This window comes from Triticum aestivum, chromosome 7A (genome assembly GCF_018294505.1).
Source record: "Triticum aestivum cultivar Chinese Spring chromosome 7A, IWGSC CS RefSeq v2.1, whole genome shotgun sequence".
Taxonomy (NCBI): domain Eukaryota; kingdom Viridiplantae; phylum Streptophyta; class Magnoliopsida; order Poales; family Poaceae; genus Triticum; species Triticum aestivum.
Window position 1 is genome coordinate 133,478,262 of NC_057812.1, and position 22,933 is coordinate 133,501,194.

The following is a 22,933-nucleotide window of genomic DNA, read 5'->3' on the forward strand; positions in this document are numbered from 1 at the left end:
CCGCCTGCGGCAGAGAGGCACGGATGCGGGCGATCTCCGCACGACGTGTCGCCCCGGTGGGCGGCGGTAGCACCAGGACTGTAACACCCCGAGTGTCATGCTACAGTAATCCCCTGTTAATGGTGCCATGTCATCATGTTACTGTTGCTAATCTTCACTTGATCCTAATCACACTTCAAATTCAAATCTAATCTGAAGTCAAAAATTCATATTTGCCAAACCTGAAAACTGAAATGTTCAAAGTGTGGCAAATAATCTCTGGTTATTTGTCATGTTGAAACCTATATTTTAGAGTGTGTTTTTAATGCCCTAAGCTAATAAAACAGTGGCCAAGGCTTTAATTAAAATGATTTTCTAATTTATGAAAAATCCAAAACATTTCAAAAGCCTCCCAAACTTTTTGTGGCAACGCTCATTATTTCCTAGTATTTGTTCTGTCCACCTCCACATTTTTTTGCAAAGTCATTTTTGTGGCTTAAATGCAAATGGAGGATGTTAAAAGAAAACAGAAAAATAAAAGGGAGATCAGAAATAAAAGAAAAAGGAGCAAGGCCCCAACCCCGACCTGGGCCTCGACCACCCGACCGGCCCAGCCCACCAACCACCGCCCCGGGGTCACCTCTACTCCCTGTTCCTCCGACCGGGGTCGCAACAGGGGCGAGCCCCGTCGGACCCGTTCACCGGCGTCCGCAAGGGGATAAGGTCCCCGGCTCTCTCTTCCTCCCCTGCTCCACTCATTCCCCACGTCTCCCCTCTCTCGCCTCCCAGATCCACGCGCTCCTCCCCCTCTCTGTCTCGCTCGCCCGCCTCACCCGAGCGCCATCGCCGCCGTCCCCCGTCGTCACTGCGGCCACCGTCGACCTCGAGCTTAGGCTGCACGTCCACGAGCTCCGCCGGGGTCGACTCCTTCGAGCGGTGGCCTCAGCTGGGGCTCGGAGGCGCTGCAGCACCGGATCCCCTTCGTCCTCTTCTCCGGCCGCCGCGGAACTCCGTCGACCTCCCCCGACTGCTTCTGCTACTAAACTGAGCACCGGCCTTCGTGAGCCCCTACGTGAGCGTCTCTCCCTCTCCTCTTCCCCCTCTGTTTGCGAGCTGCTGCCCCGTAGCTACCCGGCACCGACGCCACGCGCTGCCGTCCGCCATTGCCGGCGTGCAGCTCGAAGCGCAGCCGCCCGAGCCCTTCCGTCTTGACCGTCATGCTTCTGGCGCGCCCAGGAAACCGCCCAGCCACCTAGCTCTCTCAAAACACCCCAGGAGCCGCGTTCTGTTCACACCCAAGGACCGCCGCTGCAAACCTCGTCGTCGGCGCCGTTTCCGGCCAAGTCCGGCTGTGCCTCTGCCACCGTTCGACGCGGCATCGTTCGCCCGTTCGAACGCACCCTCGCGCGCGCGAAACGACCCCCTGTGGACGAATCCCGCCGCCCTCCCGTTCGCTCGGCCGTCGGAATGGTCGCCGGAGTTAGCTCTGGCGCGTCTCCGGCCGGTGCCGAGCTAGCACCCACGTGGCACCGCCCCGTGCCACTGACTGGTGGCCCCCAGTGGACCCGCTGACCCCGTTGACTGGTTTGACTAGTCAACCGTGCTAACGGGGCAGCCCCGAGGCACTGACATGTGGGCCCCCCTCTGTTATATTAGTCTAATAACGTTTTATAAATAAAAATGATTAGTTAACCTAAAACACTCGCTGACGCCCAGGGCCCACGCCCCTAATTAACCCTGTTAGTTTAGTTAATCCACTATTAAGCCAGCAGAGGCTGACATGTGGGTCCCAGTGGCCCCATTGGTCAGCTTTGACCAGTCAACCGGTCTGTTGACTTGCTGATGTCAGCATGGCGTCATGCTGACGTCGTATTCCTTTTCTGTTAATTTAAATAATTTCTGAATATTAATAAAACTTTAAAAATTCATAGAAAATAAACCGTAGCTCGGATAAAAATGTTTTCTATATGAAAGTTGCTCAGAAAAATCCAACGAATCCGAATACGTGGTCCGTTCATCCGTCACATGCCCCTAGCATGCTGAACATGGAACTTTCCCCCTCTTTTCCTTTGTCCGGAATCCACCTAACATCGGGAATTCACCCTCGGATGTTTCCCCCCTTCGTCTGCAACGTGTAGTACCGCGTTAGAGCACGCTTAGCGCTACGTATCGTCATGTCATGCTTAGTGTTACCTCTGTTTGCTATGTATTTACTGTTTCTTCCCCCTCTTCTCTCCGGTAGACCCCAAGACCGATGCCGCCCCTGTGATCGACTACGTCGACGACGACCCCTCCTTGCCAGAGCAACCAGGCAAGCCCCCCCTTTGATCATCCCGATATCGCCCATTCCTTTCTCTCATGCTTGCATTAGATTTTGCTACTGTTATTGTATGCTCCTATTCTGATGCATAGCCTGCTTTTGTATCTGTTGTTGTACCTTACCTGCTTATCCTAAACTGCTTAGTATAGGTTGGTTAGTGATCCATCAGTGGCCCCCACCTTGTCCTTGTTGCCCCTGCTTCATCATTGAAGACCCGATCAACGGGATTGAAGACCAGGCCCCGGCACCGCACATCACTTTCCCCTTAGTTGCTCGACACTGCTGGGTTACTATCGAGTGCCGAGGGTGAGACCTCTACAGCACTTCTGATGTTAACCCTGTGGTGTAGCTATTCGGTCGTGGTCATCGAGGGTGATTCCGCCTTAACCACTTCCGATACGACTCTGTCGTGCAACCCCTCAAGTGTGAACCTCGGGGGTGATTCCTCTTACGTTCACCTTGATGATTAAATCGAGTGAAATTCACCGGGGGTGATTCCTCGGGTTTTCCCCTTGATGTTTGGACACACGGTTACTATGGTTACTATGACTTTACACTGAACCATGTTACTAAAGACGGGTCGACCCTGAGGGGTGCCCGCGCGAGCATAATTGCGAGTGATGAGGAGTCGGGTTGACCTGGAAGGTGCCCGCGAGATAATTACGAGGCGTGGCCGGGCATTCTTGGTCCTTGCCGCAAGTCCTCGAGACGGGGCAACGGGGTCACATCTTTCGTGAGTCTCTGCTTGTTACCGCGCGTTCCTAATCCACTATGATTTGGATATTTGATCCGAGGGGCCTCTGGCCTGATAGCACTAACCATCACGTGGGCATAGTATGGGCGTTCTGCGTCGTATACATCAGCTGAAGCTTAATAGACGTCAGCGACTGAGTGGCGCGCGCCGGGTTAGACTACGTAAGCGCCTGCCTTGTTGAAGGAGGTAGCCAGGTCTGCTCACCGGCCGCGTACGCAACGTGCAGGAGTTTCCGAGGAGATGGCCCATGACCCCTGGGGGCATAGGTTTAGTCCGGCGTGCTGGCCTCTCTATTAAGTCTAGGTCGGGTTGCGGCGTATTGTTTGGCCGAGGCCGGGCATGACCCAGGAAAGTGTGTCCGGCCGGAGTCAATCGAGCGTGGTGGGTAAGTTGGTGCACCCCTGCAGGGAAGAAAACATCTATCGATAGCCTGTCCTACGGTAACGGACACTTGGAGTTGTATCCCGATCGATACAACTAGAACTGGATACTTGTGATGAGAACTGGATGGTGATGAGGTTTTGATTGTGATGATAACTGGATAGTATGGCTCTGGGATTGCTTTCTCGCAGGGAGTCGAGAAAGGATCTCTGGCCGAGGTTGATAACACTACTACCACTTTACTTTATGCTACTCCACTCCCTCCTGTTGCTGCAAGATGGTGGGTTCGAGAAGATGCTAGTCTTCGATAGGACTAGGCCTTCTCTCTATTCTGGCATTTCTGCAGCCCAGTCCACATATATAGCCTTCCTTTGAAAATGTTGCATCTGTAGTGTAGATCCTTGCTTGCGAGTACTTTGGATGAGTACTCACGGTTGCTTTGCTCCTTCTTTTTCCCCTTTTCCATTCTTCTCGGATGACGCAACCAGATGACGGAGTCCAGGAGCCAGATGACACCTTTGACGACTTCTACTACACCGAGGGCGTCTACTACCACGTGGCGGAGACCGCCGATGACCAGGAGTAGTTAGGAGGCTCCCAGGCAGGAGGCCTTGCCTTTTCGATCATAGATGCTTTTGTGCTAGCCTTCTTAAGGCAAACTTGTCTAACTTATGTCTGTACTCAGATATTGTTGCTTCCGCTGACTCGTTTGTATTCAAGCTGATGTATTCGAGCCCTCGAGGCCCCTGGCTTGTAATATAAAGCTTGTATTATTTTAATTTGTGTCTAGAGTTGTGTTGTGATATCTTCCCGTGAGTCCTTGATCTTGATCGTACACATTTGCGTGTATGATTAGTGTACGATTGAATCGAGGGCGTAACAAGGACCCTGCCGGCGCTGATCCTCCACGCCCCAGGCACCCGCATGTCCGGCGGGACCGGATACTCGGCCTCATAGAGAAGCCGAGTTTCGTCCTCGTGAAGGTGGCTGCGGCCGAAGTAGTTCGCTGCCGCGCCATCGCCTGGAAAGCGCTCGGCCATTGGGTGAACTGGAAACGGCGAGAAGAGAGGGAGGAACGGGGGCGTCGAGGAACGGGAGCGTCGGCGGTGGAGAGTCTGTGCGTCACCGGTGCGGGAGGGGTCGGCTTATATAGGCGGCGCTCGCGTGGCCGCCGTGTGTACGCGTGGCGGGCGAGGGACGTGTGTCATCCCGTCTTCACTGCGCCGTCCGTGAGGCATCAATGGAAGAGGCTGACCGGCGCGGCAGCGCGCGGCAGCTTTGGCATTGATTCCGCCACGGGAACCGAGGCGATGAAGATGACGAAGCGACGAGAAGAGTCGAGTCGCTGCCAAGGAGGGCCCGGCGATTTTCGCGCGAAAAACGGTTCGGCCGGCGCCCCAAGCATCCCCCAGCGCGCCGGGTTCGGCCTGCGTCCACCGACGCCAATTTCAGCCCAATCCAGCAAAAAAAAGGCCTTTAAGGACACGACTGAACCGATTTTTCGACACCGACGACCGAAAAATCACCTGGAGGGCCTTGTTGAGGACGCGGCTGGAGATGCTCTTACCCGGTTGCCACCGTATGTACCAACATGCGACAGCAATCGATTCCTGAAGACCAAGACATCTCAAACAGGAATAGTGGCTGGATTTATAACTGGATAGTGAATAGTGCCCGAACGATCACAGCCGTCGAGCGATGCTAACAGCTGATGGAGCGATGACGGCCGTCCGATAGCCGCGAAGCGTTAACTGACCTGCGTCATGTACTGACACCAATGCACCGCCGCCGCGAGCTACCGGCAGAGAAAGCAGCCCAAACGAAAGCGAGCTGCTTGACTGCCGGCGTGGCGCGGCGGTGCTCGTTACTCGTTTGCGTCTCCACCATTGCTTAGGATGAACTTGGCGATAAGGAAGGTATAACAGCACTGCGCAAAAGGCGAGATTCCCTGCCTCCCCGGCCATGCCAGTATGCCACACCCCTCTCGGTGTCCGCCCCCGGTGGGCTTGGAATCTCCCGTCCCTTTCGCTCTATACAAGCCCCACTTCCTCCTCCCCTGCCCCAGTCCCAGTCCCAGTCCACGCGCACACCATCTGTTCGACGTATTGCCGGCATGGGGCTCCCCCACGCCGGCGTCCTGATCTTTGGTCTTCTGTCCGTGTTCCAACTGTCGCATTCGTCATCAGGTCAGAATTGCTCAGTCGGAACTGCTTAAAAGGATGCGGTTGTTCTTGCCGTCTTGGTGGTTGCTTAGGTTGTGCTTTGTCTTTGCAGACAAGGACGACTTCACCAAGGTCAGGGCGGTGAACCTGGGAGGCTGGCTGGTGGTGGAGGGGTGGATCAAGCCTTCCTTGTTTGATGGCATCCCAAATGGGGACATGCTGGTAGGTCCTCTCTCTTGTTCTCGGACCCCCATGCTTGTTATATAGTGCTGTGCATTTTTCTTTGCCCCCTCGTGATGTGGCTATCGGATTCGCTTCAGGATGGCGTGCAGGTGCAGCTCAAGTCTGTTGCTCTCCAGAAGTACGTGAGTGCAGTTGGTGGTGGCGGTGGAAATGTGGCCGTGGACCAGGATGCTGCTTCGACATGGGAGACTTTCAAGGTAAACTGCCAAAGGGAAGTGGTTTCTTGCAGAATGAAAGTGAATTGATGATACACACGTTTGGTGCCTGTTTGGGAAGCTGAATGGTTCTGTATCTTGTCTGTTGGATATCTTGGAGAAAACAACATTGAATAGATGCATTCGCCTCAACATTTAGGCCGTCATTGTTTTTTCAAGCACTCCATTTTGTTCTTCTCTAAAGAACTGAGATGAAAATGCGATACAGAGTAGCATTTTCTTCAACCTTCAAAGACAATATTCTGGTTCCTGAAGATCATCAGGTCTTCAACTCACCAACGCGACTCAGGAAGACCTAGTTAATTTAGAACTGTCACGAAGTTTAAGGACCCGTGTAGTACCCGAGGGCTTAAGGGGAAAACTGAACTGTTTTTACACAGGTCAGGGGAAAAAAATACTGCTTGGTAATATGCAGATGGCTGAATTGTACTATGTACTCCCTCCGTCCGGAAAAGGTTGTCTCTCAAATGGATGTATCTAGCACCAGGTTAGTGCTAGATACATACATTTGAGGGATAAACTTGGGACAAGCTTTTTCGGACGGAGGGAGTATGTGTGTGTTTCCCAGTGGAAGAAGGTGCACTTCTAGTAAACTGCACGAGTTCACTATTTTTACATTTGTCCTCTAGAGCTGTCATCCATCTTAGTGAGAAATAAATATATCTTACTTGAGGGAAAATAAATATATACTCAAATAAAACAATCATATCTTAGTTTGTTCCTAATTGCATTTGTCTTGGCGTTGTTTTCAGCTGTGGAGAGTTTCTGATAGTGAATTTCAGTTCCGATGCCTCAATGGTCAGTTCTTGACAGCAAGTAATCAGGATGTGATCTCAGCAACTACAGATTCACCAGGAGACTCCGAAACATTTTATATCGAACGGAATAATTCAATGCTTCATATCAAGCTTTCAAATGGGAGCTATTTGCAGGTATTGATTATGCTGTCGATATGATCTTCAGATTTCAGCAGTTATGTACACTCATCAGACTCCTTTCTATGGAAATGAAACTAATTAGCTAAAGCTTCAGCATTGCAACCAGGAAAGTTGATGTATACTCCATTATTCAGGTCACAAATAACAATCAGCTTACTTCAAATTATCATTCCCAGCCTGGATGGGGTGATGATATGGCAACATTCCAGATGACAATAGCTGCCAACAACTTGCATGGAGATTACCAGCTTGCTAATGGGTATGGACCTGTGCAGGCAAAAGCGGTCTTGACTGTAAGTTTCATAATTTCAGAGCTGTGTCACCTCCTCCCAGTCTGTAGTGCAGAGCTTTATTCCATAAAAGCGTTTATTGGCTATTTTACACAATTTGCAGGAACACCGAAAGAGCTTTGTTACTGGAAATGATTTCTTTCTCCTCTCGCAAAACAGTATAAATGCAGTCAGGATTCCAGTTGGATGGTGGATTGCGTATGATCCTGATCCACCCGCTCCATTTATTGGTGGCTCCCTTGAGTACCTTGATAGAGCATTCTACTGGGCACAGTAGGTCTAGCCTCTAAACAGTTCTTGATTGTTACTCCCACAAAAAAATCTTTAAAGTTTGAGACTGCACCATATGGTGGATCTGATTTTGAGATCAGGGTTTATGGCTTGAAGTGCATCATCGATCTTCATGCGGCTCCTGGATCTCAAAACGGAATGGAGCACAGTGCTAGCAGGGATGGTTCAGTAGATTGGCCTTCAGAGGTTAATATACAGAAGACTCTGGATGTCATTAAATTTTTAGCTCAAAGGTAACATTAACTCTTGCACTCTCCCTAAAAAAAATGAAACTCTTTCACTCTATTTCCTAGTTACGAAGTTTTTGCTTTGTGTGGACGAAATATTTCTTGATGATGCCATTGGTAACATCAGGCCACGAAAATAAATAAAGGCATCACCAAGTTGGAAAAAAGACTCAGTTCTCATTCTCCATAGATCTGTGAAGGATTAATTTATCTCATACTTCAAAGATCTTGCAAAAAAAAGGCAGTGGACAATGAGTAGCAATAGGTATTTGCACATCTTGGCACTTTTTCAACAATATGTACTCTTGGTCACTAGAATAACAAGCGAAAAAAGGCAACTTCAGAACATATGTTAACAACTTTAACAACTAACAATGTCTGATCTGCTCACTAATGAGGGGATACATGAAAGTAAAGAGCCATGTTTTCGATTTTCATTAGCATTTTTTTCTTCATGTGAACAACGCGATTCTATCTATCACAATTTTCTCAGTTCTAACAAAGTAACAAGACGTATTGTCTCTTTATCTGCAGGTATGCAGACGATCCCTCGCTTCTTGGTATCGAGCTTCTGAATGAGCCTTCTGCAGGAGCAGTCCCACTGGATACTCTTGTGGCGTATTACAAAAAAGGCTACAAAATTGTACGAAGTTATTCGGAGACAGCTTATGTTATATTCTGCCAGAGGATAGGGAATGCAGACCCAATGGAGCTTTATCAGGCTGACCTGGGACCAACTAACACTGTTGTTGATTTGCATTACTACAATTTGTTTGATCCTTATTATGAGAAGCTTAACGCAACAGAGAACATACAGTTTGTTTATGAAAAAAGACTGCCTCAAGTGCGGGCCTTGAACGGCGCAAATGGACCTCTTGTTTTTGTCGGTACGTCCTGCATACTATTACAACTTAATGTAAAAATTCACACAGGCATTTGGATTTTGGTCTATCATTTAACTGTAGGTGTTTCTTAGTTTATCCTGCTCTTGATAAAGACTTTTCTATGCCATTACTCAGGAGAGTGGGTGAATGAATGGAATGTGGCAAATGCTTCACAAATTCAATACCGATCTTTTGGAAAAGCTCAATTGGAGGTCTTTGGAGAAGCCTCCTTTGGCTGGTCTTATTGGACAGTCAGGTGCAACAGTGTGCACTGGGATTATGAATGGAACGTAAGGAATCGGTATCTTATTATTGGTAAGCAGTTTGTTCTTCAGCTGCCTTCAACCTCCAGTCACTTAAACACAATCCACACTGGGCCTGGAATGACCCGGCGGAGGGGAGTTTGAGGGTTAAGAGCATCTCCAGCCGTTGAGCCCCCAAGACGCGCCGAAAATCGCCGCTGGGGCGAGCCGGCGTTTTTTTCGGCGTGGGGGCGAGCACGTCCCCAGCCGTCACCCCCAGGTCGGGCCCCAGACGTCCCCACAGTTCGGCCAAATTTCAGCAAACACGGCCAAATTTCAACAAACACGACATATTTCGGCGAAATTTAGACGTTTTTTACATGAATAAAATGGACGGAAAAAACCCTAAACTACGGGCCGAAGTAGGCACTGAGCAGGGCATAGTCGTCGTCGGCGTCATCCTCCTGCTTCTCCTCCTTGACACGGCCGGCGCCGCTGCTCGACCCCTCGCCCCGGCGCGCTGCTTCACGGCGGCGGCGTTCGGCAATCTCCTCCAGAGCGCGGCGCTGGCGGTCCAGCTCCATGCGCGCGTAGTCCTCGCGCGCCCACTTCAAGGCGGCCTCTTCTTCGTCGGCCTCCTCGGCGAGAGCAGGCTCCGGCTTCACGGCGGCGAGCCCCGGCTCCGGCTTCACCGTCGCCAGCCTTGGCTCCCTCTTCGGCTTGACCAGGCGAGGAGGGGCCGAGGAGGAGGAGCCACGACCGCCGTCGTTGATGACGAGGCCGGCGCCGCGGGTGCGCCTACCGAGCGGCATCTCGGACGGCTCTGGCTTGACGCTGACCAACGTTGGCGCGCCGGAGGAGTGAGAGGAGGATCGGGAGGAGGAGGAAGAGGAGGATGACCATCCCATCCTCCTCCTCGACAGCCACGCGCCGCCGCTCCGAGCGGTCGGGTACTCGAACGGCGGGTCGTTGCCGCCCTTGAGGTGCGCGAGGACGCCGCTGAGCGTGCGGCCCGGGACGCCCCACCACAGGCGGCGGCCCTCGCTGTTGTTGCGGTCGCGCGGCGTCGGCGCGTTGTTGGTGCAGCCTTGGCACTGATTCCCCGTGGGAAAACCGAGACGATGAGGACGACCAGCCTTCGTCTCGCTGACGCGCCGGTCCCGCCACTCTTTCGCTCGAAAACGTTCGCGCCGGCGCCCCCGAGCGCCCCCCCCCCCCCCAGCGCGCCGGGTTCGGGTTGAGTGCGCTGGCGCCAATTTCGGCTCAATCCGGCAAAAAACAGGCTCATTCAGGTGACTAAAAAATAGCCTTGGGGAGGCCTGTTGAGAGCGCGGCTGGAGATGCTCTAACAGGCGGGTGTGGTTAGAGGGATGACCTGGGACAGCAGAGGAGGCAGGGCGGAGTGTAATGGTGCCACCGGTCATGACAGGTGGCTTATGGGGAGCCGTGAGCGGCTGCTAGAGCTAGGGATACGAATGGGGACGATTGATTTACCAGCTGAGTTCCAAGTGCTACCTCCGTAATTTAATATAAGACGTTTCTCTGACACTACAACAATGCCAAAAAAAAACGTCTTGTAGGTTACGGATGGAGTAATTTACTAGTCCAACCTACCTACTTCATTTACTTGACAAAAACGCAAGCACATGCGTTGAATGAGCCATCAATTGAGTTGGAAGCATCTTCCAAAAAGCAAAAATTATTTGGCCCAGTTTGGAACGCATGAACTCAAAACGTTGGAATAGGGGAAACCACAACAAATAGAACTATAGAAAAGATTTAAAATTATCACTTGGGTGTCATGCAGGGAAAACACGAAAAGTGTATACACAAATAGAAGAAAACATGATGTAGGACCTCATGTTTATTTTCCTCCAAAATTTCTAGGGTCCCGATAACTGCCACACGTGTGGTGTATCGGGTAGTTGTGCCACACGCCTCGTGTGGCATGGACAGCAACGAGCCCACACACCTACGTGTGGGCAAAACAACTAATGCCCACATACATCTTTTTTTCCCTCCTGAACCCTCTCACACGCGTGCGTGTGGGTGAAGTTGATAACGCCCACACGCCCGTATGTCAGGCCTCGTACCCTTCTGGTCCCGCACGCGACGCGTGACGCCCACCGCGCGTCCGCAGTTGCCATGGTCCAGACCCTCGTCCATGTTCGTTTATCTGCAGTTGCCATGTCGCTGAACTACGATTGCCATGTCGGACAACTGCAGTTGCCATGATTGCTCAACTGCAGTTGCCATGTATGGTCTGATCTAATGTAGTTGCCATGATTTCATAACTTTAGGAGTTGTCACATACTAACACTAGGCGGTTGAGAGAGTTGCCATGTGCTCACAAGCATGCTAGGGCAGTTGCCATGTAAAAAGGAAGAGTTGCCATCTGCTTACGTGCACGTTAGAGCAGTTGCCATGTACGTGCACGTTGGGGCAATTGTCATGTACCATGCAAAAACACATGGCAACTCGGTAAAAGACAATTGCCATCTGCTTACGTGCACACTAGCCAGTTGCCGTGTACCCTGCAAAAACACATGGCAACTCGGGTAAAAAAAAGAGTTGTCACCTGCTTATAAAGCACACTAGAGGCAGTTGCCATGTGCGCTGCAAAAACACATGGCAACTAGCAGCTTACGTGTGGGAGAGGAGACGGGCGTGTGGGCGAGATGGCAAATGCCCACACACCAGCCCTTGTGCGTGCCTGAAAACTGATGTGTGGGTGAACTGCTAAACGCCCACACACCGGCCCCTCCGTGTGGTAAAACGGATGTGTGGGCGAACTATGTCACACACCACACACACGCCTTGTCCTACGTGACACAGAAAATCAGCCAGATTGTGTCAAGATTCGTGCATATAGTACCGGACGGTGATGGATGCGTGTGGTCGAGATGGTCAACGCCCACACGTGTGGGCGTTAACATTTCCGAATTTCTATGGAATGGTGCGTTCCATAGGAATTTTAAAGGAATGTAGGATACCAAAAATCCTCTGATATTGCTATTGACAATCATATTGCTTAATCCTGTTATTATTTCCTTCTGCAGTTTGATTCAATACATTTTCCATGTCACACGAAGTGTTTAACATGATGCATCTTTTCTTCTGTAGGGGGGTCGCCATTGCAAAGAGCAAGTTACACGATGCTTGTGGCAGGATGTCTTATGTATCTTTTGTTATTGACGTTGATACAATAAACATACGGCCAAAAAACAGTTCACATGTGAAAGAAAGATATATTATAGCGTCAAAGACAAATCCACATGTCGAAGACCCAAAGGGCTCCGATTAATCTTGACCCATCAAACCATGTCAATCGAATGGCCTAGATTGCTCAATGTTGAGCGTCAACATGTTTAGCATGCAATTAATATTACACGTAATATTGACATGCAACTAATATCCTATCTAACAACTACGTGCAACACAATTACTGGTGTACTATTAAGGAGCGCTTTAACAATAATCTAGCGATTTATTGAAGCATGAGATAATCGCCACCCCAAGAAAAAGGAGAACACATAAATCATTTGGTATGACTTATCAGTTCACAGGAACCAGTCCTTCCCAAAAAAAAAGTTCACAGGAACCAGTAATCCTCCTCTCCACAGCTCCAAAATTGTAAATTCCCGTGGCCAAAAAAGAATCTTGACCATATGTAATAATGCCGTATTCAATTTCTGATGTCACTGCTGCTTGATATCACCGCACAGCTTCGAAGCCTTAACTCACAGCCTTGCTAAGCATCAGATAGATCAGCATGACAAAACCAAGCCCGATCATGAAATTTTGGCTCTTCATATTTTCAACAATAAGCTCCGACCTGTAAGTATCAACCAGTAGATAGCTGCTCGTAAAGCCTGTTTGAAATTTCATCTTTATTACTACCATATAATGCAAACTATAAAACAGAACGATGAATGTTGTGCAACAGATGAAACTTCGCTTGCACACCAGGCCTACCAGGCTAGAGCAATCAGAATAAGGTAGAGTCAACACATCAATCAGTGCATGAACATTAACAAAGCGTGCAGTTTTAATTTACATCTCATGAACTTCCCATGATAGTCAAAGATAATCAGAATAAATGGCGAGGCAATTGATTACCAGTTTCCTGTTGCAAAAAAACTCTGTTCCTTAGTGGCTTCCTCTGCTGCAAAGTCTTCCAACAGTGCACGCTGACGTTCGTTAACTTTCCTGCAGATTAAAAATTGATATTGTCATAAATCTAAAAAAATGGAGTGTACTGATGACGTATACTATAGCATAAAAATACTACACAGAAAAAGCAAAGGATTAAGGGTAAGGCCATTTGAATGCGCCAAACTAAAAAATTAGGCTTTAGCGTAAACTAAACAGAAAAGCAAGAGCAAGTAAAGCCCTAGAGTGATTGAAAGTGCACTAAGCAGGAACCAAATTGAAGCGTTAAGTGCTGACGAATGTTGTGTCTCATCACTATTGTACCTCAATAACCAGTGGTCTGCCTATAGAATGATAAAAGCTACTTCCTCTGTCCGGAAATCTAAAACAGCGTCACTTATTTCCGAACGGAGGGAGTGCAAAGTAGCAGAGCGCTGGATTAATACTATCATGAGGCCTTCAATCATCCCTTTCAAACATTGTTTACTGAAAGCCAGTAACTGAACTTCTAGGATTTCTACTTCCACCTAGGGCAGAGTTCAAGTTCTAATTAACATTCATTTCCTTTAGTTTCATGCGCCGACCAGATCACCAAAAGCATTAGGGAAATGTGAACAATCTACTCACACAAGTCACACTACGATATTTTCACTTTGAGTGTTCATATCCTGCCCGTCACAAAACCTAATACCATTAATGGTACGAAGAGTTGTAACTAGGTTAGGCTCAGTAATGTCATGGCTCTCACTAAGTACTAGCAAGTTAAACTCGCTAGTATAACACAATATTCTTACAAGTTTGACTTCATGTTACCACAACCAGTCCTGAAGAATATCTATGCATCCTATGCTTTGCTTCATATGATGGAAGCCGAATGTATTAGCAAAGCCATTCTCGTGGAATGCAAGTTGAAAGGGAATCGAACATAACCATTTTAACCTCATGGACAAATACATGAGCAAAGTAGAATAGCACTGTACAAAACAGTGCAATGGGTAATGTCTGTAAAAAGGGCATCAAGAAAAATACAAGCAACTTACAATGGAAAATGTATTTTGAAACGGACATGTTGGTCTCCGAAATATCCTGCCTGGTTTGGCAATTCCAATCCTGATAACATTACTATCGTTAGCACTTGACAATAAGCAAACTGCCGACTTAAATTAGTTTATTTGCATAACCTACCTTTCCCCCTTAAAACGACAACTTGCCCTGGTTGAACTCCTTTGGGTATCTGAAAAATAAATAACAACAAATGTCAACTAAACTAACAAATAGAGGGGGGAGAGATATTCTCCTTAAAAGCATGTCCACTCAACAAATAGATGGCTACATGCTTCTCAAAAGAAATATCTAGCCATGCCAGACCCAGATGTTCTAACTAGAAACGGTCCACTCTAGAAGCATTAAAATAACAACAGGGAGGTTAAGTGCCTAATTAAGCTATGAAAAATACAAGATATTATGATAACAGAAGTTTGAAGTGCTTTTGACATTTTCTCAGTAGGAATACATGCATGTCTTTTTCCCACCAGGTATTGTTACCTTAATTTCTGTTTTACCGTCTAAAGTGGGTACTTCGATTTTTCCACCAAGCATTGCCTACACAAGAAAGGTAAATGATCAGCAAAAACCCAACACCAAGGCACCAATTAACAACAGAAATTCAAATGTCCACATACACCAACAAATGCTCATTAATACAAGACTACCACATTAAAACTTTGACAGCTAATAGTCATGAACTAATGATAGTGATGTCTCCCAATTCCAAAACCTAACAAACTATCATTTCTTATTCCTCCACCTCTCTAGGTTCATCTATGCAGCATTTCTCAAAGGTTCAAAACGAATATCATGAATTGTTGTCCTGAATTAGAAATTAGAATAAATTATATGAACTAATCTTGGCATAAGCTGTAAGCTACAGATGGAAATAAAGTCACACGACACAAGTGGGAAAGCAGTTCCTGAGAAATAGGATAATTCTTCAAAAGCTTGCTCTACAAAGGAGCAAAATAGTAGGACAGCAGTACAAAAGAAGTTCCTGAAAGATAATTGCTACTACCTGTGTGAAGCTTATCTTTTTGTCCACATGTACATCAGCACCATCTCGAACAAATACTGGATCACTTGCTACCTACGATATACATGGTTCATGGAAGAATTAAAAGCTGGATTGCTTGATATAAAAGAGCTGGTAGAGCAGAATCATTCTACGAGGTCATGACAGCGGAGGCTAATAGCCCCCCAGGCAGCACAACTGTTGTACAGATAGTTTTAATTCATTGGTACATACACCAAACCAACTACTCCCTCACAAAACGGTCTTATATTAGTTTACAGAGGAGTACTTGTTAGTCGTGACTTGTGAGAACAAAACCACACCTTATAGAGAGGCATGCCAAGTTCAGTAGCATCAAACATGCATAAAGATGAGGAATCACACAATGCAACGGAAATTCATTATGCTGGTCACAAAAGCCTCAACATTCATATGATTGGATAAACTATAAGCAGCTGGAGCTTATGGAGGTAGCTTTTCTTTGATAAAGGACATTTTCATTCAATCAATATATCAAGATGATACAACAGCCAACACACCCAATATGACCCAAAAAATATATCATTTTACAGCAAAATATATAATGCAAACCTAAGATGGGGTAGATCACCAATATTAAGTAAAAGCCCTACTGCTGCACATTGCAGCACCAGGCACACCTAGCAATATTAGCATCGAAGATAGCTAACTAGTGAGATATCAACCGGTACTATTTGTAGTTCCCCAAGAGAAACCCTGTAAAAGTGGTTCGATTGAATGCTAAAATTCAACACTCCCTACACAGGTACACCTGCTGTTCATCTCAGCCAGCACATACCTTCTGATGCTACAGTTTAATGGGAAAATATTATGTCTTAATATCTTTAATCTTTAAATAAACAAAGGTAGCATAACTACAGTTCACAAATTCAATTCAATTAATTAAAAACCAATGTTTTCCAAATAGGTCAGAATGTCAAATGTCACGAAACAATTTCATACGAAATTGGATTTGCTTCTAGAACCCTTATTTTTTTCATTACAGAATGGCACTTTCAGTAGTAAGTAATTAAGTATATCTGAATGATTAACTAAAATGCAGAAACATGTGAAGTTGTGAACCACTGAACCTCAGTATTACAGAACAAATAAGTGGACATACGAAATAAAGAATTAAAAGTATGACAATATTCTCACTCGAAGCTTAATGTATAGACTTCCAGGTATGGCTCCACGTCCACCGCTATTTCCAGCCTCCCGTACATGAATTGTATCACCAGAATCAACTCCTACAAAAACAAATCTTTGGTAAAGTCAAGAGAAAAACAAAATTCACAGTCTAACAAAAAATTAAGTGAAAGAAACAAGCAGTGGCTGCAAACAACTATGAAGCAGTATCCTTCTTACTGACGAAAAATAAGACCTAGGAACTAGGACAGCAGCCTACGAAAGTTAACATGTTTGATGTTTCACATGTCTCATGAATAAGCTTATATGCGCAAAGAAATGTACGAACCAACTATGCAAGTCAAGTTTCAGGAAGAACTAATGCGCAGACAACATATATGAGCGTACTATAGTGATGCAGCAGGATTTTTGGCATGTAATTGTTTTAGCCCTAACTTCTGTGTATTAAACATGGTAGAAATATCAAGAATATAGCATGTGATAGATCCGCCTCCAAAGGACATAACTCCAGGATGATCTAAAATTATAACATTTTGGCAATTGTATTAGAACGTAAGACAGGCTCTAGAGCAAGCAACTCATAAATAATCCAAAGATATAATCATATGAAGGCATTTCTGTGAAAGAAGCTGGTCGGCAGAAGACAATTGAATTATTGAAGCTTAGCTGCACAGCACCTGCTGGAATGATCACGTTTGCATATTTCATACCATCTACCACCCCTGCACCTTTGCATGTTAGGCAGTGATCCTGTGAAAATCATCATGCGTGAGATAGATTTAAAAGATCTGACAAACTTTACATGTTACTCAATACCTTAATCACTTTCCCGAAGCCTCTGCAAGTAGTACAAATGGATGTGAACGGATACATACTAACCTGCACAAACCACCGGTGCAGAGCTTACAAACAATACCCTTCATTGATATTTGCAAAAAAAAACAATTAAAGCATAAAAACAAATACTTACTTTTCCTGCACCTTTACAAGAAGGGCAAACATATTTTCTTGCATTGGCCAAGTATCCTCTCCCATCTACATTAGAACATATATGAGGAGTTTTTCTCACAAAAAAAAGCAAGATAAGCATGGGATAAATTAGCACAGTAACTACTACATAATAGTAAGATTGCAGCTTTAAGTCAAGCATTTGTTGCCATTTTAATATTATGTGATTGTAATGTTACATAATAGAGCAAGTTATCACCAACATTAGTGTTATATAAGTCGAATCTATGTCCAATAAAAAGATCTACTGGCATGCGGATTACATCGCACCCACAGTAACCACATATGTTATTTTCCACTCTAGGAAATGGTTTGAAATTGACTACTGCTAAAAATTGAAGTATTAATTTGCATACCTCCGTAACAGTATTCAAACGGGAGAACAGAAAACACAAACACAGACCTACCTATCTTGCAGTTCATTTAACCTATCAGCTATTCATTTACATACAACTGACATCTAGACATGCTTTGGGAAGAGTAATGGGGGAGATGAAACCATGATACCAATAGATGATGATATTATCTACTCCCTCCGTCCCATAATGTAAGACATTTTTTGACACTACACTAGTGTCAAAAAACGTCTTACATTATGGGACGGAGGGAGTAGTTTATATCATGTGACATCGAACTGAATGCAAACCAGGAGTCCAGGACAACCTAATGGAATCTGACCTTCATTGATTAAGCTAAAGAAAAAACCAACTGAATTACAGTAGCTCAATACTATGTGCCTACAACAGACTACCCAGATACAAAAGCCAGAGAGAAACAAATAAGTTCAGGAAAATCTCAAAATATAATAGAAGAAACTTCACATTTAACTCTGCTGGCAAATTTATTTCCGCATAAATGTCTAGATGTCTACAAAATTACTACAAGCGATAGGTGTAATATAAATAAGAATAGCAATATCTCTAAATGTGTACTAACCACATGAGTAGCAAAGATTCTTTGCACTGAAGGGAACTTCCTTCGTACATCCTTTAGCAGCTTCGCCAAAAGACAGATTCAGCTCTATCTACTTAAGTCAAGAGATAAGATTAGTTCATGACTAAAGGTGTTGTTACTTAGACATGCAAGAAGAAGAATCTGAAGAATGAACCTCAATGTCACTGGCATGTACATCTACATCATGCTGGAAAACCTGAAAACAAAGAGAATTAATGGTACTCCCATGTGAAATGTTGAAGTAAAATTAAAAGGGGAAGGTATGAAATACCTCTGAGAATACTTTGTAAAACTGATTAGAAAAAGGACCATCATTTTGTCTGTAGAATTGTGCAAAAGGGTCGTCGTTCTGTTTGTTGAATCTTGAAAATGGATCTTGATAGGATCCATCGAACTCCCCCCTACCCCTTGTGGAATTTGCAGCTGACCCTCCAGAAAATAGCTGCAGTATTACAGCATAACATTAACTTAATGTGTACAGGAACTCACAAACTTCAAATTGTAAATTCAAAGAGCTTGAGAAGTAATGCACTGAGCCATTTACTTTCAATAGTAGATAACAGAAATTGGAATGTTGCTGCTCCATAAATAAAATATAAAACTACCACTAAAAAAATCATGAAAGAGAGAGGATAAAGTGCTAACAGCAAGTTGCAACTTATTACCATATCATATTGCTGTCTCTTTGAAGGATCCCGAAGAGTCTAGAGACCAACAAAACAAACATATGGCACTGTTAATTTAGGCATAATAATCAACATCAAAGCTAAAGACATGGTGGTAACTTACTTGCCTCGTATGCGTCTCTTACTTCCTGAAACATCCTTTTCGCAGCAGTATTTCCTCTATTTGTGTCTGGATGGTACTTCTTTGCAAGCTACAGAAAAATTGTTTTGAGCTTTAGAATCAGAAAACTGTACGTATTTCAACCTAGTAGCCATATCGTGGGAATGCCTCTTAAAGTATATATTTACTTCCAAATACGGGTCAATCTACTTAACAATGATTCCTGTGTTGCCTGAGTTGTAATAGGACTAGCTGCTATTTTGGTGTTGCTAGGTTTTCACCCCAGAGTAGTCATTCTGATGTCGGGCGGCTACGGTGGTTCTAGTAATGCTTTGGACTCGCTTCTCTCCTTTCCCTCCTCCTGTAAGTCTTTGAACTGATGTATTTCCGTTCTTCTTAATGGGAAGGGGGGTAGCCCGGTTAAAAAAAAAACTTAACAATGATTAAAAGATTAATTGTCTCCATTTAATCCATCAATGTAAACCTAACTACCGAGTTTACTGTTCAGTAAATCTAGTTCATCTTATCTGAATCCCAAGTTGGTCCCAATTGCTATATATTTGTAGAAGAGAAAAAATGGTTTACGGTTGCTGCATAGATTGTTGGCATTGTCAACAAAATATATTCCAAAACAATCCATAATAATGCTTCAGACAAATGATTTTAATATTATGTGATTTGTTTGAAGTTAGCAGCATCACACATGATTGAATGATAGAAAGTGGATGAGACTACCGCTTGACATATGGATATTTACTAAGTGACATGGCCATGTCAAACAAATAGTGAGCTAGCCTAGTCAGGTTTCAAGATTTGCTGAACTGGGATAAGATACTCACAGATTGAAAAGCCTTTTTTATGTCATCTTGTGAGGCATCTTTAGTCACACCAAGAACCTTGTAATAGTCCTTGTCCATCGAATAACGCTGACCTTAAAGATGCACCCACAAAAGATTAATAGTGTATGCGTTCACCACAATATGAGGATAATAACAGGGTATTGCCATATTAAGTTCAATTCATACAAGAACAGAAAAACAACCTGTGGAATGAAAGAACCTGCTCGGCACAGATGATATAAATGTTGATCGACCATAGCATCTATCAGCACCACTAGAGGTGCAAGCTGTGCGCATTCTCCACAAAAAAAAATAGCACAAGGAGATGGGTAAGAATCAAAGAAAATAAATAATATTCGCATATAAGTTAATATTGGAAGTGATAAAAGTAGCTAGTAAATGGGTATGGTATTTAAATCTGCTTCCAACCACTGCATGCATGAGCAACTTGTTTTATTTCGTGGAAGGGGGGCAATTTTGGTTGGCATCTTTAGCATATCAGAATTGCCTCTTACTATTATCCGAACTTACAAGTGGCGGCAGTTTACAGGCAGACTGAATTAACACGAAATCATACAAGACAGAAGGACATTACGTGTAGACGGCCGAATCCATGCGCTCCTCTGCGCAGACGCCTGCAGGAAGAAATCGGAAATCGGGAATGAAGTGAACAACAGCAACTCTGCAGAGCCCCTCGACCGAAATCGGGGAAATGGGAAAGGCGGCAAACGAACGCGAGCCGGCATTACCTCGCCGGAGCGGCGCGCGAGGGACCTCGACGCGAGCCGGAGCCACCCGAACCGGCCCATCCACCGATCGGCGGCGTCCGCTTTGCGAGAGCGGCCGCAGAGCAGAGGAGGGGGGTCGAGGGTTTGGAGGGGAAGCCGTACGACAGGGCTATGGGAGAGGGGGCCTGAGCAAGCGCCCGCCGGCAACCGTGGGGGGTGGGAAGGGCGGGAGCCTCCACTCGCGGGCCGCTGGGAGAGAGGAGAGGGCGGCGGTGGGAGGAGGAGGGGGAGGGCGTGGGCGGCGGCGGCGGCGACGGCTTGGCGAATGATTCGACCCTCTCTCCAAACAATGAAGCCGGGCCCACGGCAAGGAGTAGCCCCGAGAGCTCGACGGCCTCGGCGGCTCGGCCACAAGGCCCAATATGCGAGTTCGAATTCTGCCGCGAATACGGTTCCATCTTCGGTTTCTGAGTGTGACAAAAAAATTTCCCTCACGCTAGGGTTTTTCCTCCCGAAGGCGACCTTGTCGCTGCCGTCGAGATTTGCCTCCCCTCCTCCGATCCTCCTTTGGCTGTTTGATTCGGGCTGACCACGGGGCGATCTGCATCGCTACCCGGCCTTGATCGGCGCCTTGGGGAGAGAAGAGAGATAGGGTTCGTTTGCGGTGGTCCAATTTGTTTTTCGGGTTAGGGTTCAAGTTTGGCTACAGGATGGGATCGAAGACTGCCGAGGCGTCTGGGTCCAACACTGTTGCGGATGTGGAGAATATGATGGCTGAGTTAGGTCTTCGGGAGGAGGACCTCGACGACGTCGTCTTTGATGAGAAACAGGCACCTCCAAAAGATGTGCGATGGATGACGGTGGCTAGGGTTCACATAGATAAGACGTACAGCCAATACTGGTTCTTCAAGAACATGAGGGCCGCGTGGGATCTGGCTCATGATGTCAAGTTTCGCCCCCTGAAGGACAACTTGTACACGATGCAATTCTTCTGCCTTGGCGATTGGGAGTGTGTAATGCAGGACGGTCGTGATCACACCTTATGATGGAATCACAAAGCCAACAGAGGTCAACCTGGATACCATCAATATATGGATACAAATCCATGACGTGCCAGACCTGTATGCTCATCTCGTGGGAGACTTAGCATCAAGGGTAGGGGAGGTCCTCTTCAAGGAGCCATTGACGCAAGATTTTACGGGTAATTTTTATCGTGTCTGGATAAAGATCAATGTGTACAAGCCCTTGAAGAATGCTGTGTCTATGATCCGTGATGGGAAAAGGCAGATTTATCGTGTGAAATACGAGCGGTTACCCGATTGGTGTGCTGTTTTCGGTCACCTAGGGCATGTGTACAAAGAGCATGGTGATGGGATCCACCCCCCTTCAGCGTTGTACTTCAAGGACTTGAGAGCTCCATGGACCATGAACATTGGAGCAGGTCCAGGAGGCGGCCGGGGCATAGGCCGTCATGGCGGCCGCCGGGGTGGCCGCTCGGGCCGCGGTTTTGATAAGGAACATGCCAAAGAGGACGAGGCAGAACAGAAGATGGATGAAGATACAGATCTTGCTTTGGTGGAAGTGGAGGATAAACGCAAAAGGCCTGTGGTTCCCTCTTCCTCACAAAGCTCACAAGCGCCGCCGGCCATGTTAGCCAGCCCTCCGGCCAAGCAGGATCCGAAGAGACTCCGTGTGAACCAGGATAGCCTCGGCATGAAGAAGGGAGGAGTTCCAGGAAAACCTAATGATGCAAAATCGGCGACCTCCCGCGAGGAGGATCGCCGGGCACAATGAATATCGTATGCTGGAACTATCGCAGTGTGGGCAAAGTCGCGACAGTTCGAGAGCTTCGCGATCTAGCGAAGCAATTTGCCCCTGTCGTGCTCTGTATTGTAGAGACCCAAATTTCTAAAGCACGTGTTGAAAGTTTAGCTGGTACTTTAGGTTTCAGTCATGCCTATGCAATAAATAGTTCAGGCCGCAGTGGCGGCATTGGTTTGTTTTGGAATGATGGAATAAAGCTCGATGTTTTTGGTTTTTTGGAGTACCATATTGATGCTACTGTCAGCATACCAAACCAGGTTGATTGGAGATTGACCTGTGTGTACGGAGAAGCCCAAGTAGGTGATCGCTACAAAACCTGGGACCTTCTAAAATCCATAGTGTCGGCGACTGCTCTCCCTTGGCTTTGCATCGGGGATTTCAACGAAGTCCTTTATCAGCATGAACATGTGGGGGTGGGGAAGAGAAGACACTCACAGATACAGGGGTTCCGTGACACTGTTGATGCATGTGCTTTTGTCGACCT

The 22,933-nt window shown here is 46.4% G+C and overlaps 2 protein-coding genes across 4 annotated transcripts; one reads left to right on the forward strand and one right to left on the reverse strand.

The window, feature by feature from the left end:
• The first annotated feature begins 5,238 nt into the window (after positions 1-5,238).
• On the forward strand, positions 5,239-12,237 carry LOC123149380 (probable glucan 1,3-beta-glucosidase A). Of its 2 annotated transcripts, XM_044569025.1 has the most exons (10): positions 5,239-5,620; positions 5,709-5,818; positions 5,917-6,036; positions 6,807-6,986; positions 7,127-7,285; positions 7,386-7,555; positions 7,654-7,806; positions 8,335-8,687; positions 8,820-8,999; positions 12,050-12,237. In XM_044569025.1, exons 1-10 carry the CDS (start codon positions 5,548-5,550, stop codon positions 12,133-12,135), a joined length of 1,584 nt encoding a protein of 527 aa, XP_044424960.1. In that variant the 5' UTR covers positions 5,239-5,547; the 3' UTR covers positions 12,136-12,237. The 2 variants fall into 2 exon arrangements, with proteins under 2 accessions (XP_044424960.1, XP_044424958.1); XM_044569023.1 differs by lacking the exon at positions 12,050-12,237 and having other exon boundaries at positions 8,820-9,920.
• Positions 12,203-20,988, reverse strand: LOC123149381 (chaperone protein dnaJ 1, mitochondrial). 2 transcript variants are annotated; one of them, XM_044569027.1, is made up of 19 exons: positions 20,647-20,988; positions 20,493-20,532; positions 20,101-20,184; positions 19,898-19,989; positions 19,066-19,149; positions 18,938-18,976; positions 18,544-18,714; positions 18,427-18,468; positions 18,255-18,342; positions 17,281-17,345; positions 17,127-17,189; positions 16,988-17,060; positions 16,320-16,411; positions 15,147-15,218; positions 14,624-14,680; positions 14,264-14,312; positions 14,119-14,188; positions 13,046-13,135; positions 12,203-12,798 (listed from the first exon to the last, which is right to left on the reverse strand). In XM_044569027.1, exons 1-19 carry the CDS (start codon positions 20,704-20,706, stop codon positions 12,771-12,773), a joined length of 1,359 nt encoding a protein of 452 aa, XP_044424962.1. In that variant the 5' UTR covers positions 20,707-20,988; the 3' UTR covers positions 12,203-12,770. The 2 variants fall into 2 exon arrangements, with proteins under 2 accessions (XP_044424962.1, XP_044424961.1); XM_044569026.1 differs by having other exon boundaries at positions 12,203-12,761; positions 20,647-20,986.
• Between the last annotated feature and the right edge of the window lie 1,945 nt (positions 20,989-22,933).

What these genes read in the sequence shown, in the direction of transcription:
- LOC123149381 (XM_044569026.1), bottom strand. Translation starts at nt 20,706, where the DNA reads ATGGGCCGGTTCGGGTGGCTCCGGCTCGCGTCGAGGTCCCTCGCGCGC. An exon ending in AAGTAAGAGACGCATACGAG is followed by an intron (nt 18,977 to 19,065) that starts GCAAGTAAGTTA and finishes GTTGGTCTCTAG; the next exon opens with ACTCTTCGGGATCCTTCAAA. An exon ending in TGTCGTTTTAAGGGGGAAAG is followed by an intron (nt 14,189 to 14,263) that starts GTAGGTTATGCA and finishes TAATGTTATCAG; the next exon opens with GATTGGAATTGCCAAACCAG.
- LOC123149380 (XM_044569023.1), top strand. Translation starts at nt 5,548, where the DNA reads ATGGGGCTCCCCCACGCCGGCGTCCTGATCTTTGGTCTTCTGTCCGTG. An exon ending in CGACATGGGAGACTTTCAAG is followed by an intron (nt 6,037 to 6,806) that starts GTAAACTGCCAA and finishes CGTTGTTTTCAG; the next exon opens with CTGTGGAGAGTTTCTGATAG. An exon ending in TGGACCTCTTGTTTTTGTCG is followed by an intron (nt 8,688 to 8,819) that starts GTACGTCCTGCA and finishes GCCATTACTCAG; the next exon opens with GAGAGTGGGTGAATGAATGG.